Source organism: Harpia harpyja, chromosome 1 (genome assembly GCF_026419915.1).
Source record: "Harpia harpyja isolate bHarHar1 chromosome 1, bHarHar1 primary haplotype, whole genome shotgun sequence".
Lineage (NCBI taxonomy): Eukaryota > Metazoa > Chordata > Aves > Accipitriformes > Accipitridae > Harpia > Harpia harpyja.
In genome coordinates this window covers 103,008,162-103,025,216 of record NC_068940.1, presented here as the reverse complement: position 1 = coordinate 103,025,216, position 17,055 = coordinate 103,008,162, and the positions used below count along the sequence as shown (strand labels likewise).

At 36.8% G+C, this 17,055-nt stretch overlaps 1 protein-coding gene across 2 annotated transcripts in view; it reads left to right on the top strand.

The window, feature by feature from the left end:
- Window positions 1–17,055, top strand: part of LOC128150857 (sodium channel protein type 5 subunit alpha-like) — a 56,727-nt gene that overhangs the window by 26,044 nt on the left and 13,628 nt on the right. For both annotated transcript variants that reach the window (XM_052807560.1, XM_052807553.1), the window contains 9 exons: window positions 2,517–2,619; window positions 4,345–4,583; window positions 4,706–4,858; window positions 6,049–6,402; window positions 7,177–7,626; window positions 10,368–10,487; window positions 11,803–11,911; window positions 13,022–13,176; window positions 16,532–16,705. In XM_052807560.1, coding sequence (XP_052663520.1) covers window positions 2,517–2,619; window positions 4,345–4,583; window positions 4,706–4,858; window positions 6,049–6,402; window positions 7,177–7,626; window positions 10,368–10,487; window positions 11,803–11,911; window positions 13,022–13,176; window positions 16,532–16,705 — 1,857 coding nt within the window. The remainder of the gene's footprint in view (window positions 1–2,516; window positions 2,620–4,344; window positions 4,584–4,705; window positions 4,859–6,048; window positions 6,403–7,176; window positions 7,627–10,367; window positions 10,488–11,802; window positions 11,912–13,021; window positions 13,177–16,531; window positions 16,706–17,055) is intronic.

Below are 17,055 nucleotides of genomic sequence, written 5' to 3'. Positions count from 1 at the left end.
TGGTAGTATATTATTATACCTATTGAGGAAAAAAAAATGTCTTTCCATAGCAGGTGTCATATCTTCTATAAGTATAAAAATCAACTCTTATGGCTGATTATCCCTATTTAATTTTTTTTCTTCTAAGTCTGTGACTGTGTTGCAGGAGATGACTGAGCCAGGAGATAAATTTGGTTTAGTTCCTAGACATTACTTCTCCAAGGCTGCAAAATCTGCACAGGTTGGATGCCAAAAGCAGTCTGTATTTTACATTTCAGAAGTAGCATTTTCAGACCCTTCCCAAGGTCCCTTCCCCTCTCTGTGCAGAGAATGGCAAAGTTATGAATATCTCTGTATAGGAACTTTAGAAAACAGATAATAGATAGCATTAGAACCTGGTACAAGAAATGTTAAGTGGAACCCACTTTTCAGGAGTATTTTCCGCAGAGTTTAAACTATGTTGCTGTACTTGCTAACAGATGCCTCTACACTATCTGCATGAAGAATTCCAACACCCAAGTCCAGGTAACAGTGACTGTGTGAGATCCTGGTTGTAGTCTTATGCTGTCTTACACAAATTTACAGATGATCAGTTGACAGCAGAAGCAGCTATTTATCAGTCACGAGCGTTCTTCAAGATGCATAGTCCACCTGTACAGTCACTTCCTCTCACTACCCTACATCACAGTTCTCACTTCGTCCTACAAATGTTGGTATTTCATATTTAAGAAAAGAAAAAAAGGAAGGCCTAGAGCGTGATCCAAGCAGTGTGAGCTGCCCCGATGTAGAGTTCTACCATTAGTCAAACAAATATAATCTGCAACAAACATGGCAGTTTGTTTCATGTCATGGCAACTACTGGTAGTACTAGCTCTGCTGCAACTGAGGACTCTTCAAACAACGTAATCTCTGCTTTAATCACAAAAAGAGGCTAAAGATGCTAAGTCAAAGAGAAAAAAGTGTATTGGGTAGAAACTCTTTGGTAGGACCTAATCAATTCTGTAAAAAGTTGAATGGACTGTTTGTCTAGTGCGTATCCCTATTTTAAATCCTGATTTGTCAGAGGACTCCTCATCACCAGTTATTTACTTCAGCTAAAGATAGATGAGCAGCAGTAACTGCTTCAGTGTTGATGAATACTCAACCTTTTTGAAAACACTAACTCTGAATGCTTCTGAACAGATGTGAATTTCAACAAGACAACTGAGGATTTTAGTCAGGCTGGCACACAAATTTTTCTAGGTTTCTCTCCTCTGAGACCCCAAACATTAGAGAAATGAATGAAAGGACAAGTTGCACTGGTAACTGGGATGTGATTAGAATAGTCTAATTGAGTCTTTTAGATTCTGAAAAAATACAGATAGAAAAATGAACATTTTAGCACTGTATTATAAATTCATTTTATATGTCTATTCTATGACAGTTCTATCAGCTAGGTTTTGCTTAGCTTTTCAAGTCATTATAATACCAGAGAGACAAAAAGAAATAATTATTATTAAACCCTTGAGGCCAAGGATAACTGTTTCATTCCCTGAATAACAGTTTTATAGAATATGTTCATAAAAATCATATCGTAAAAGTTTGAAGTAACGATATGACAGATCTTTACTTATATACCCTCCCCACAAAAAGAAAATGAAACAAATCAAGTTGTGCTGAAAGGGAATACTAAGGTACCATGCGTTATGATGTGGTCAGTCAGTAGCTCCCTGTCAGCTGGTAGTTCTAATTATGTCCTTCCTGATACTGGAATCTTTGTTCTCTCTGTTTTTCTCTACCTCAGAGTCTGACCTATTCTTTGAAGCCCATGTTTTACAATTGTCTACTTAGTCTTTTAAAAGTGTGTGTGTGTGTGTCTGTGTGTGGGGGGGTATTAATGCGTCATGAGCTGAGTGATAATAATTCAGTGTGTCTTATAAGATACAGGTGTTGGCCTGTCCTTCAATGCACATCAGGAACACTGTATTTAGCATCCTATAACTTCTAATGAAAACAAAAGTAGTCCCATTCCTAGTTTTAGGCAGTTCAATATTAGTATAGCTCTTGATAGGCTTAATAGGGCTGAGAAAACCAATACTTTTGATTCACTAAATAACTACTCTTAATGTTAATAAATATTTATTATTTATTAATAATCAATATTTCATAATTAAATAGTCAATAATTTATTCAAACTGATCGTCAGTGTTCTTTTTGTATGTACTTTTTATCAGTCACTGGAAAGATGGAATGATTTTTTTCCTTTGCTCCCTGTTAATGGTTCTATACTTGTATAATGGCATTATCGTTGTTTAATATTTTCAGAAGGAAACAACTTCTTGGAAAATATTACTGTTTTTGATGAAATGTCCTTTGCCTTCAAAGGCAAACACATGATATTGTTGTGCTGTTTTGTTTTACATTCTTTCAGTAAGGTAGGGCTTCATTACAATGTGTATTTAAAAAGGCATGTTTACCTTACGCTGGACGGAATTTTTGTATTGCTACTTATTCATATTCCCTTGTTATATTATCTTCTTTTGTCTTTCTAACCGAAGAGGCAGATACTGCTGTCCTATGAATTGTCAGTGGAGTCTATTAATGATCCTTTTCGAAGACAGAGGTTAATGAGTGCAGCCACTGTTATTACAGATAATTTGCGTAAGTCATTCTTTAGTGTTTTTCCTATGGTGATTGTGTAGCTTGACCTAAGAGGTCAAAATGTCACAAACAGTCAGCATTATTTTAAAAGTCACTAGGGGAAATTATGCTGCAATCAAATGTAAATTTCAGTAGAATAAATATTCTCATATCTCATGTAACTGCAACTGTAACTTGCAATTACCAAGGGTAAATCATGCCTGACCAACTCGATCGCGCTGTACAATAAAATGACTGGAGTTTGTGGATGAGGGGAGAGCAGTGTTTTCATTTACCTTGACTTTAACAAAGCTTTCAATGCTGTCTCCCACAGTAATTTTTCATCCAAGTTAGGGTGTTAGGGTCTGCATGGGTGGACAACCAGCTGGACAAAAAAATGGTTGGATGCTTGGGCTTCAAGTGTCTGGTGAACAGGTCATATTTGTTCTACCTGGAGGCAAGTAACAAGTGGAGTACCGCGGGGTGTATCCTAGGACACATCCTAAGTGACCTGGAGGAGGCAACAGAGGGCTTGCTCTTAAATTTTGCAGATGACACAAAATTGGGGGGGAACCACTTGATTTGCTGGAGGTAAGGGCTGCCATCTAGAGGGACTTAGGCTGGAGGAATGGGCCAACAGGAACCTTATGAAAATTCAACCAGAACAAATGTAAACTTTGGCATATCTGCAAGAATCTCTTGCAACAATAGAGGCTGGGAGCTGGCTGGCTGGGAAGCAGCTCTGCAGGAAAGGCCCTGTGGGTCCTTGTGGGCAGTGAGCTGAGCATGAGCCAGCAACATGCCCTTGCAGCAGCAATGGCTAACAGTATCCTGGACTATATTAAAAGGAGCATAGCCAGGAGAAAAGTGATTATCATCCATTATTAAGCGCTTGCTAGAACACATACTATGCCCAGTTGATCCCCCAGCCTCTCCAGTACAAGAAATACATTGAGTTCAGTAGAGGGCCACCAAGTCAGGGGCTGGAGCACTTGCCCAGTGCTGGGCTGGTTCAGCCTGGAGAGAAGGTTTTGAGGGGAAGATAATACCAGTCTTCCAGTGTTTAGGAAGACATTATCAAGCAGGTGTAGCCAGGCTCTTCAGAATGGTGCACAGTGGGAAGAGGAGACAACAGACATAAATTGAAAGAAGAAAGCTTCAAACTGTGTGTAACAAGAAGCTTTCACCATGAGGGCAGTCAGACAGAGGAATGGGTTATGCCGTCTCTGACCTCATGGCTGACCCTGCTTTGAGAAGGGCGTTGCACTAGAGATCTCCTGAGGTCCCATCCAACTTGACTTATCTTACAACCCTATCCTCAACTATGGGTACCAAGATATAGGGGACACCCTTCTTCATTTTATCATGGGCTTTTTTTTTAATCCATGCTGCATCTGTGACTGCACAGATATAACTCACAGAAAACAAGTTGTCAGTTTCCCAGAGACAGTTAAGTTATTTCTCCTTAATGCAGATCCTTTATCATCCTTCAATAGTATAATAAACATATGAAGGGGTGGGTAGTATCACCTGTTTCTGTACTTGCGAGGTTTGTTGATGGTGACCTTTAAATAGCCTGTGATTAGTTTGTGTAAAATGAGTGAAACAATTTTTTTCAATGATGCCATTCTGCTCACGAGATAGATTTTTCTTTTCAGTCTTTTCTATGACTGATTCTCTTTTTCTTCATACTATGATATTCCACATAAGATTATTCATATGTCACTTTTCCTCTTTGTCATTTAGAACTGCAAGAGTCAAAACTGAAATGCCCTTCATTATGGAAACGTTTTGCTCAAAAGTATCTAATTTGGAATTGCTGTCCATTCTGGAGAGTAGTCAAAGAGAAGGTGAAATTGGTAATTTTGGATCCATTTGTTGATCTCTTAATCATGGTTTGCATTATTGTGAATACGTTATTCATGGCTCTGGAGTACCCTGACATGCCACGCAACTACCAACAAATGATTTTCATAAGTGACAAGGTAAGTTAGGTCTGTATTAGAATGAATATGGAGTTATAACCCCATATTTGTACTGGGGCAGTCCCATAAGGAGACATACTTTTTCAGTGACTTTTTGCTGAGTTTCTTTTTCCTCTTTCCAGGTCTTCACCCTGATTTTTACAGCAGAAATGATCTTGAAAATCATCGCTTTAGATCCTTACAACTATTTTCAGCAAAAATGGAATATTTTTGATAGCGTAGTTGTTATGATTGGCCTAATAAGCTTTGAAGAAAATCTGTCTTCTTTCAGGCTGGTAATTATTTCTTTACAACACATGTACTTTTAAAAAAGAATATAGATTTGTAAAAGATTACAGTGAAATACCCTCTAATTATTTTACTGATGTATCAGTTAAATCAGTTCTCTTTGTTAGTAAATAATAAGCCAACATGAATATTTAATTAGAGTGAATATTAAATCAATATTAAAGAATACATTCAATATATTTATTATACTGTGTATATTGGATACAACAAATCCTCTAGGCGCAGTGTGACCCCTTGGAGATTCAACCTAGCAGAGAGTTCACTGGTTCTCTGTTAGGTCTGTACAGTGGCACTGCTCAACTATATTTCAGATCTTCAATTAGGAAAAGATATTATCTGAGTGTTGTCATGAGCTTAAAGATAGCAAAGGTTCCTTCACAGCTTTTCCTTTTGAGTTGATGTTTGTAAAATAACATAGCCTTCCTCAAGGGTTAGACTTGGCCTTGAGGTCTCCTCAAGGCTTTCCTCCATCTTAGGGAAAAGGAGGAGTAGCTCTGGGATGTCTATGTATAATGTTACTTTTTTGTTTACGTCCTTACTGTGTATTTAGAATGCTAAATTTACTAATTACTTCTAACATTCTTCATAGCTTTTCATAGTCATTGCACCTAGAAATTTAGTTGAATTCTGTTTCATCTTGTGTATCATGACTGAGAGATTTTAACAGCCCTGAATACTAATTTGACTAAAAATGTCCTTTTACTCATGAGGCTGCATAGAATAGATCCCACCTGGCTCTTCATATCCTATTTTAAGTCTGTTGGGTGAGAGGTAGAAAAAATTCTTTTTTCAATTTTTGTCTGATTACATTTGATTTAGTCCAAAATGCAGTCATTTCATAGGCCTCGTCAAAGTACCTATAAGCCACTTGATTATTATTACTATTATTGTTATAGCTATTAATACTAATAGATTTACACATGCTCGTATCTAGCTTAGCACAAACAATTTGAAAGCTTCCTTTGGCAGTTCTCTGTTCTCAGTAACATTAACAATGTGAGCTTAAGCACAGCACCTTTGGATTGGAACAATTAAAAACCTTTCTTTGGGGGAAAAATTATGATGGTGTTACTGAAGTAAAGACAGCATGATAAAGGCAGGATCTGTTTTTTTATGTGTGCTGTGCTATCTGTGCAGTGTCTGCCACTCACATTGTTCTCTTGTGTTTTACTTACAGCTCAGGATCTTCAAATTGGCAAAGTCCTGGCCAGCCTTAAATACTCTTATGAAAATCATTCTAAACTCAGTTGGTGCTCTGGGTAACCTCACTCTGGTTTTGATTATCACTGTATTTATTTTTGCTGTAGTAGGAAAGCAGGTTTTAGGCAATTATTATGAGAGTAATTACTCTAAAATAAACACCGATCAGTATTTACGCTGGCATATGAAGGATTTTTGTCATTCATTCCTGATTATATTCCGAATATTATGTGGAGAATGGATTGAAACCATGTGGGAATGTATGGAAGTGGCTGGAAAAGGGCTATGTCTTCCCATTTTCTTGCTAGTCCTGGTGATAGGAAACCTGGTGGTGAGTTTCAAGCTATTTTTCAGTCCCTACTGAATGTATCCAGTTACACTGGCATCTTTTTTTCTGACACAAACTTTATCATTTGGAAAGTATTCACACTATTCTCTTTTCTGGATGTTACTTAATACATGTTTTTCTTCTGTCTTTTTTTACTTATCCCCTGTCTTTCTCTTTCTCACACAAGAGGTAGCTGCTAAGCAAAATAAAATTATTCCTTCTATCCAGAGTACAGAAGTGCAGTGCTTTTGATAATTTGGTGTCTGCTTTCTTCATCTTTTGTGTTGCTTGGATCAAATAACCAAACTGTTCAGTGCTTTTAATGCTGGCCAACTTATCCTTATATTATCAAAAGTTTACAGTACCCAGATTTTCTGGTTTGTGTGACATATACTAGATCTAGTGTATATATCCTGGAAGATGGAATCTTTTTCAACTGCTTGGTTTGTTGGTCTATACCAGAACCTTTTTGATGGTGGTGGTGTTAAAATTTATCTCTGCTCTTTTTCAACATATCTACCTCCTAATACATTATGGACATCAGAGCATGTGAAAATATATTTGATATACCCACACCCTCACTTCCTTCCTTTTTCTGCTGCCATTCCTTCCAGAAGGAGCCATATCATACTGTATTAATATTCCAGTATAATAGTAAATAATTTCATTGCAGTAGCTGATGAAAGCAAGAGTGAGATTTTTTTTATCTAAGGAAGGTTTTCTGAAACATCTTTTCTGTTAACAGTAGTGTCTCCAACTTCCTTTAACTGTTTTAAGGTGCTCAACCTATTCATTGCCTTGCTGCTGAGTTCATTCAGTACTGACTCCTCAATGGGACAAGAGGAACCTGGACAAATGACTAAATGTCAGATTGCCGTTGAACGGATTCACAAGGGCTTGCATTCTGTGAAGGACAGAATTTTGGATCATTGTGGCAAAATAATGAAACGAAGCCTCAAAACAACAGCCAAAAAAAAGACTTCGGTGAAAATGTCTGCCAAAGACATAGGGGAAAATAACTATACCATGACAGATGTCAGAAAGGATATAGGCAACAATTGCTTTGACATTGGGTATTACAATACTGAAGAAAGTTCCTCAGTAACAAGGAAATATGAAGAATTTTTAACAAGTCGTAGTAGCTGTGTTCCTATTGCAGTAGCAGAGACTTATGATGAAGGTGATGATAAGCACAGTGTATGCACAGAAATAGAATACAGAAAACAGGTAAGGAATATTAATATTTGAAAAATTATTGTAATTTGCATCTGTAAATGTAATCTTGAAGGCTCAACAGTAAATGTTATCCCTTCTGTCATTTCTGCCATTTTACTTTCTTTGTTCTCCTAGTAGCTTCAAAATGCAAGAGCTACCAAATAGTCCTAGTTATTCAATAAGAGATATTGAATGTCCACTTTTTTATCATTCTTCTCACTGATAGCCATAATTCTGCTTTTGTCTGTTTTGTTTCCATTTATTGCTGTCAATTGCTAAATGAAGTTTGATCAAGACAGACATTCTTTCTTTTTGTCTCCTTTGCCTTACAGATGGCACCTGGAATTTTTGGAAGGCAGACCTCTTGTGTTGCTTATAGGTTGCTTCTCAGTTGCATGGAATCCAAAGGGAATGCAAATAAAAGCTTCACCTTAAAAAAATATTTTCTTGATGTTTTTTTTTAATCCCCTATTCACCTCTATGATACTTTGGACTCCCCTTTATATCTCTTGATTTTGTTGTGTTGGGCAGGATTAAGCTCAAGTCTTAGGCACTTAAATACAGATACCCAAATACAGATTTCTGCATGTGAACGAGGTGTTTATACTGCCATGATAGTCAATAACGGTGCAATTCATTTGCCTGTACATAAGTATTTAGGGACATTTGAGATACTTCAGGTGTCTGTCCCATCTGCATGGGACTGACAAATAAGACATAGGAGCTATAAGAACTCTTTTTGGCATCTGGAGGCCAGGGGTATGTAGAAACACCTCAGATGACACTAGGTATAAGCCACAATTAGATCAATCCATTTAGATATCTGAATCTCAAGATTCCACATATTACTCACCTCATAAATGTCAAGTGCCATTTGAGGTGCTGGATTATCTCCTACGGCTTCTAAATGCACCTCCAAAAAGGTGTCTGGCAGTTTCTGTAGATCTTGTGCTGTATTTAACTATGCCATGTGTATGTCTTAGGTACCCCTAGGTATCTTAAAAGACACTAAGCAGTTTATGGTGAGCAACTGAATTAAACCCTTTGTGTCCTCAGTGTGTTCAATAGTGTCCCTTGCTGCATGTCCATGTTACTTGTATGTTGCCCACTTTTGCACTTCATGTTTTCTCCTATTTTGCTTTCTTGATTATTTTTTTCCTTATTTTTGCTTTCTTTTCTTCTCCCTAATGAAGTGTTGTACTTTTAATAAAATGGAATTTTACCCGATTACTTTTCTTTGAGGAGGGTAATGTGTCTTAATGAAATTCAGTTTGTGATAGCTTCGTTACTTTTATTGTATGTGATGTGATTGCTTAGAAAGGATATGAATGCTGGTTTGAGTATGATGATCTATCTGCATCAGTGCATTTTAGTTCAGAATCATTGGGTCATCCTCCAAGATTCTTATTCCTGTATAAATATTTTTGCCTATAGAAGGTAAGGGTGATACCTTTTAGCCCATTGACAGTACTGCAGCTGTGTATGAAACATCCAACTGTAGTTTCAGCTCAGCTCAACGCACAAGGACCTCAAGTTAATTTCTTTTAGAAGCCTGCCTTATTCACAGCCAGTACTAATAAGAAGCAGCAAACTCCAACATGTCTTCCATACAATCTTTTGTCAGAAGGTGAACAAAAAAAAATATTAACCCTTCTCAGACCTCTACTAAAGGAAGTACCAAGAGAAGCTGACTTATACAACAGAAGAATGAGCTGTTTTGCAGGTTCTTCACATAAAGCAAGATAGAAAGCCTCTTACAGAAAGTAGCTTATGATTTTCATTTAAGTCTTTTTATTCATTTCTGCTTATTTCTCCATCTACCACATTCAAGTAGGAATGAGCTTTTCTAAGATGTTGCAACTGTACTTTTTTTCTTCATAGGTAAAAGTGATGGTGTAAGCATGTGGCATTATGGGGTTTAGCTCATCTAAAAACCACATCCAAATGTGTGAGCAGCAAACTCAGGTAGAACACCAGGCTTTGGTGACTACTGTACCTAGATTAGATTGTTAAAGATTATCTTTTATGAGTGTCAGTTGTGTTATGATTGTGATATCACCATATTTTAAATCTGTCAGAACAGGTATGTGAGCTCAAAGTGCAGTTACCTAGTATTATGCCAGAGCAGAAATGTCAAAAGCAAGTGCTATTTTTGGATGGTTTATCATATGGTCAGCATCTAGGTGGACTGTTAGGATCTATTTTCTATGTTTTTGTTCATAAGAGGAGGCACTGTCAGCAGAATATCTTTGGACAAATTCTCAAAGAAGCAGAAATTGCTGATCACCTTAGAATCATCTGTGGCTACTTGAAATATGTTGTCCATGCTGCAGTAGAATCTGGTATTGCTTGGAATTTGTGGTGGCAAAAGGATTGAAAGCTGATTGGGGTCCGTTAGCTCTTCTGCCTGTAACTAGAAACATGAGACCTTTAGGGTCCAGCTGCAAAGGTTGCTACTGAGTCAATTAATCAGAACTTAGGAAATTGGATGCAGGAATCCATCAGTGGGCTAAATGTACATCTTGAGGAATGATACATTTCCACAGTGTAACCGCAGGACCACAGTATTTGAAATCGAGGAAAAAACCATTCTTTTACATGCCTTTTAGGGATATCATTTAATTATCTGTAAAAAAGACAAACATGCTAAATTTTTTGAATGCTTTAAATTCTGTTAAAGAATTTTGACTCTTAAGAAAGACTGTCAGGAAGAAAAATGTGGAAAATCAACTGTTTTCCATTATTTCATGCAGGGAGACAGATTAAGACATAGAGAGCTGTGCCGGAGTTCAAGCGGTTTCAGTCAGATTTCTGGGACTTCTGAAACTATAAGTGGTTTTTCAGAAACACACCAAAGGAAAGAGGAAACAGAGGTAATTATAACTTTTATCATCTTGTGGAAAATGCTAGAGATGAAAATTGTCACAGCAGCACTCTCATTCAGCAATGACAGGACAAACTGGGCTTTTCTGAAGAGTAGCAAGTATAATCCCTGTGAAGATGGTACATCTCTCTAGATATGATAATAGTTTAAAGCATGGAGGTTTGTCTCTCATAAACAGCCATGGCTAACAGTGTAACTTAATATATTATTTTGTACAAAATAAGTAAACAGAAATTAATCAAGAAACACACTTTTATACATACTATTAATTTTTATAGATAATTCTGTTTGCTGTCATCCTTGGATGCAAAAATTTGTTCTCCAGAAATGGTTCCCAAAACAACCATACTTTTTCTGGTCTAGAAACTTAGCTTTTTCTAATACAGTACAGTTCCACATCAAAAAAGGTGAAGAATCATGGCTTGCCTCCAGTGACCCAGAAAATTAAATGGAAGTTCAGCAACTTTGTGGATTACTACCTCCAAAAGTCAAATCACTTCAGCATTTTCTGGTTTTAGATAAAGTTGCCAGAAGTTTTGTTTGTTATACATTATTTAATTATATTTATATATTAAAAAAATTAAAAATATTAAAATGCCCATGAATTTAAATAATTCCATTCTTGTCTATGTTGAAGATTCCCTTGGACCTTAAGTTAGGTAGAGCAGCATGGCTGTCAACAAAGGCAGTTCTCCCTTCTTCTGGCTTCTCATTCTTATCCCTATCCTCATGCCTTCCCTTTCTATATGTCATACAGGGCACTTACTTAAACTTCATGGCTGATAGATTGCTTTATTCCTTTCTCTTTATACTCGTTTTCCTTATTGTCTTTAGTTTTATAGGCTTGTAGGTTACCTACCAATAACTGCAATTCTTTGAGATGTGTAGACCACACATACATTTCTCTCCTGCTAGGCCTTCCTGTCTTCAAGCCTTTTGAGACATGGTTTGTATCTCTGAAAATGAAAAGAGAATTGGATTGGCATGAAGAAATCAGAGTTTTCTCTAAAGTTGTAGCATAATATAATCTATTCTAAACATTCCTTCCTACAAGTTCAATGTAGATGACTAGAAGAAACCAAGAAACTTAGTAAATTTAAGCCATGGAAGCAAAGAGTAGGGATTAGCCTTTTCTGTCCTATTATTTGTAATTTTATTTTGGTAGTTCAGCAACATTAAGATAATGTATATGCTGCAGATTTTTTTGTGTGGGTGTGTGGGTGATAACCTTCATTTCTTTTAAATCTGGTAACCTTATTAATGAAAAGCAAATAAATTCTCTTCTTTGCCCTTTTCCTGTGCAGAAATGTGATGCTGGTAGTTATTCTGAAGCCAGCACTGTGGATCCAGTTATTCTGGAGATGTTTTCGCAGCCTAAAAAGTCACATCTACCTAAGGACTGTTTTGCAGAAGGTAAGAATCTTTTATGTATTGTGGTGACGCCAAATGAACTAATACTCAAAGATACCTGTTTGGAACATTTCCAAATTGTCAGGAACTGTTTGCCTGAGACACTTGTTCATAAACATAAAAACTCAAATAAATATACCTGAAACCAGCACAGAACCGGAGCAGGGTTGGGATGCCTGAACACAGGCATTTAGTACCATATGAGATGCCTGACAGTATGCAAGAGAACTGCGTGAAGCTGGCAGAACTATCACAGAAGCTGTAGAATATCCAAAGAGGCCCAAGATGGTTCTAAACACCTGTGTTCAGGCAGCAAAATGCCATCTTTGGAGTGTGATTCAGTCTTATATTGAGGCATCACACTGCAGGTATCTGTATATGAGCAAAGGCCCTCAAAGCACTTCTGAAGGGGTAGCTGGAGGTCAGTTAGGATATATATGTTGGTACCTGGTATCTTAAATGGCACTTCAGCTGAATTTGTCTGAGCTCCAAGTACAGTGGATGATTATCCGGTCAATACAGCTAATGGAATTCAGAGGACTGTACAGCTCATCCCGATGTGGACACCTACCTTTGATTGCCTGAACGGCTCCTTAGACTCCATTGACTCTCATGGTTCAATCCTACTGCCTTTACAGATTAATTAAGAAGTGTGTTTCTGGTACAAAACAGTGAACAGAAAATCTAGTTGTAACATCTCTGCAGTGCAATCAAGTGAAATAACCAGTAAAAATAATAATTTACTAAACCATTAGTAAGGTAATATCTCTTTTCAAAACAAAAAGAATAAAAGCTTAAAATAAATTAAGCAAGTTTTTTAGATAAAAATAATGGCTTTTTTGTGCCCACAAGCCCCTATAGAAGTGCTTGTGGGCACAAAAGCTTCTCTGCTTTTTCCATGTATGAGTTCCTCTATGAAAAGAGTTTATTTTGGCCTACAAATTTTGTCTTTTCTTTAGCTTTAGATTGTTTCAGCCACAGCATCACCCCATAGGTAAAACAGCACATTCTTGGTATAGTCTGTAGAAGCTCATTTTAAGATGTCTTACACTTTTTAGATTCCATGTCTCCAAATTTTCCGTGGAACCAATACGCTTTTCTTTCTCTTTTCAGGTTGTGTTGAATGTTTCCCGTGTTGTGTAGTGGATATCACTAAGTTTCCAGGCAGAACTTGGTGGAAATTTAGAAAAACCTGCTACAGAATTGTTAAACATAGCTGGTTTGAAAACTTCATAATTTTTATGATAATATTGAGCAGTGCAGCACTGGTAAATTTAATTTAATTTCTCAGATTTTGAATTGATGGAAAGTAAAGGAAAAGAATCATATTTAATAATATTTAATTTATTTCTTCTACTTTCACATCCATTTCCCCAGGGAGAGACAAGAGCATAATAAACATATCCCTTAGAAGTTATAAGGCTCTCCCCTACTTGGATAAGATATTTAAGTATATGGAATCATAATCTTCTTCATAGTTCTTCATGGAACGCAGTTCTTCACACATTTGTGTGCTTAATTAGGAGGCTAAACCAGGGTCCAAAATTACTTAGGAAAGCTTAAAAAAATAAAAGTAGTTCTAAGTTTGAAAGGCAGACTAACTGCTCAGTAAAAAATTTAGATTTAAAATCATCCAAACATTAAGATGATCAGAATCTAAAAGTGAAGATGGCTGTAAACTTGTAGGTGACTTAATCTTTCATTGCCATTCTGATTATATCCGTTTCTACTGAAGAATAAGTGAAGTTTTATTTGCTTTGAAAACATATTCACTAAGTCTACTGAAAGTTATTTGCTAAATAAAACATTATATAGTGCAGAAGGAACATAACCAACTAGTGTGAAAGTGATCTACATGGTAGATGTCAGAATTTTCCAGATAAAATCTGTTCTGTGCGCATTAAGTTTAGGCTGTTCACTGAACCATAGATTTGAACTGTCTGCTTTAAAATTTCTGTGGCAAAATCTCCAAGGGAACTCCCTGGGATTCCCGTGAGGGGTCTCTGTACTCATGTGGAACCAAACTGAAGTAAGGAAGGAAGCTGAGTTATTATTTAATGTACTGTAGGATCTGGCTGAGTTGAACACAAAACTAGTTGCTATCCTGATGCAAAATAACAAAACAATAACGATTTCTTTTCATCAAAAATGTGTTGTGGTGTTGAGAACTTTCACATTTCTAAGATACTGTTGTCCTCTTTCAAAAAGCGACTTGTCCATTTTCTGTTTGTTTATAAAGTCGTTTGCTGATAGGGAATTTCCTGAACCAGATAGAATGAAGGAATACCATACCATGAGGCATGTCCATGGCTTGAAAGTAAATTAAATGAGATAGTGATCATAGAAAGAATGCATAGAAAAGTATGTGGTGAGTGCTCAGTGCTCAGAGCAAAGGAGGAGTTAGTAGTTAGAAGTTTGAAAGAGCGTCACTGCTAATGAACAGGTGATTTGACTAGTAGATGGAAATCAACGTAGCCAAGGTTAAACAGGGAAAAAGACAATGCTGATTATCAAACTTGCTCAGAAAAAAGGTAGGAAATGGTAAATAGGTTTAGGTACATGAATGCTGGGAGTTCTCAATTACCTACAGTCAAATTACTAGTCCTGTGGATACAGTGACAGCTCTGCTCTGTAGACATTTCTCCTAATTGCAGTACAATTGAATGACCACTGCTTCAAAGACCACTTGGCTCCAGAAGCAGTATTACTGTTTTCTTACAATGCAGAGCAGAAGTGTGTAAGTTTTACCATTTGTTGGTAACTATACATAGGAGCATCTCCTCCCTGTGTTTTTTTCAGTGGGAATATAAAATGGAAACACAGCAATGATTTTACATGAGTTTATTGTTTCAGGTCTCACTTGATCTAAACACCTGGTTATGCTCCTGCTCCCCCTTATTGGTGACCTTTTAGACTGGGTTTAGCATGTCATAAATACAGGGAAGCGAATCAGGTCTGCTATAATACCTAAATAATCATCTTCTCGCAGAGCACTGGAGGCACTAGCAGAGGCACTCAGGTGTTTCTGCAAGAAACATTTAATGGTTTGATGTGACTGGTGATAACTTGTAACTGTTAAGGCCTGCTGTAGCTGAGCGAATCCTTGCAAAACCATTGAGGTGTCTTTGCTGCCATGCTGCCCTGAACCAAAGGTCTGTGGACCTTCTGGGTCAGTCTCCCATGTAACACTGTAAAACTGCTATTTCCTTAGAGGGCGTTGACTGTTCATGAACTTATTAAAAAATAATATCAGAATAAGAGATTTCACAGTCAGGTAAGGAGCTGTTAAGTGAAGAGCTGATGTGGATTGAACCTGCATATGGATTAAAGTTTTGACACCCTCTGTTTGGTCCCTGACATTTGTCACAGACTACAGCCATGTGACTTTGGGCAAGAGAATTGATCTTGCTACGCTTCATTTGCTCTTCTGTTAAATAAAGATGTTGTGTTCCGACATCCCAAGGATGTGAGATGGTCTATTCCTCTTGAGAAGACAGACTCATAAGCGTCTCATTTCAACTTTTTTACTCATCTTATGGCAAGAAATAAGACAGAAAGTTAGCAGCTGCAGAGGCAATGTCAGAGAAGGGGACCCAGATTTGAATGAGGATAGGAGAAAGAGAAGTTGTTAAATGCCCTGATGTGCTCTAGAGACACATTGAGCTCTTGAGACAGAGCATGAAAGAGAAAGAGGCAAGAGGAGATTTAGTAATTTATATCTAGGAATTGTAGGGTGTGGGAAAGGGTGTGGTACAGGGTGCCTTCTGATGTATCTACATAAGTAAGAAAAATTTTAAGTAAAAGTAATGACAGTCATGGATTTGTAAGGGGGAAATAGTGGTGGTGAAAATAGATGGATAGATCACTAGAAATGTTGGCAGCAAAAGAGAAATGAAGTGGAGAAGGAGCTATAAGTTAGGGGAGAAATGGATGAAAGGAAGTATAAAGACATTGTCAGAGGCTTGGTGAGGAAATAATGCAATGTGTTAAAAGGAATTGGGAATAGATTGGCAATATCAAAAACTTAAATTAGCAAGGCAGCAAATATATTAAACACAAGCAAACAATGACATAAACTACAGCAATCAATAAAACTTTTTCCTAAACCCTTACTGGCATCAAACTAATGTCATGGTTTAGGTGAAAAACTCCAGGAATGAACAGTTTCAGGTAAGGTGTTTGTCATATTTTTTCATATCTGTATTACAACTCTGCAGGCTGACTAAAGATGACTCCTTTGGAAGGTCTAGGTCTGAAAGACAGTGTTTAATGTGTTTAATTCAAGCTTTATTATGAAGAATTTTAGACCAACACCTTCAAAATTATCCACTAACTTGGAAAGCCAAGACTTTTGGTAGCCACAATTGACCGTCATCAGATATTTTTTGAAGAAGTGTTGAGTGTAAACAGCTGAAAATATGTGATTTTTCAACCAACTTGAAAATGAGATTGTACTTATTTTACAACTTAGGTTTTTACTTCTAAGTATAAAACTAAGTGGTGCTTGCCCATAATTTAATATGAAATGGTTATAATAAGCCAAACTGTGTATTCTTGTGCAATTTAAAAATAATTTTCCATAAAACTACTGAACTGTTTTAAAACTAAACTCTGAAATTCCAGGCATTTGAAGATATCCACCTGCAGGAGAGAAAAAAAGTGAAAATGCTCCTAGAGTATGCTGATAAAATATTTACCTACATCTTTTTAATGGAGATGCTTTTGAAATGGGTAGCTTATGGTTTGCACAGTTATTTCACAAATGCCTGGTGTTGGCTTGACTTCATCATTGTATGTGTAAGTATTATATTCAGCTTGTCTCACATTTTGAATTTTGATATTTTCTGTATGGAGAACTACATGTAAAATCTATGAATAAACACAAGTATAAAATACAGTTTCCAAAAGCTGTTAAAAATTGCAATCAAAAGAGACTTTAGGACAAATGTAAATGGAAATTGTAAGTAATAATCAGAAGTCGCCTAAGAAAATTTTATTAGGTATCACTGTCTTTGAGGACCATGTTGGTTATAAAACCCTTTTTGAGTGTAGAGAGAGAGTGCAACTAAAATAAATTAATTAAGACAATAGAAAACTGTGAAGCTGCTGGCAGCTCTGGCATTTAGAAACGGAAAAAAGTAGAGTTG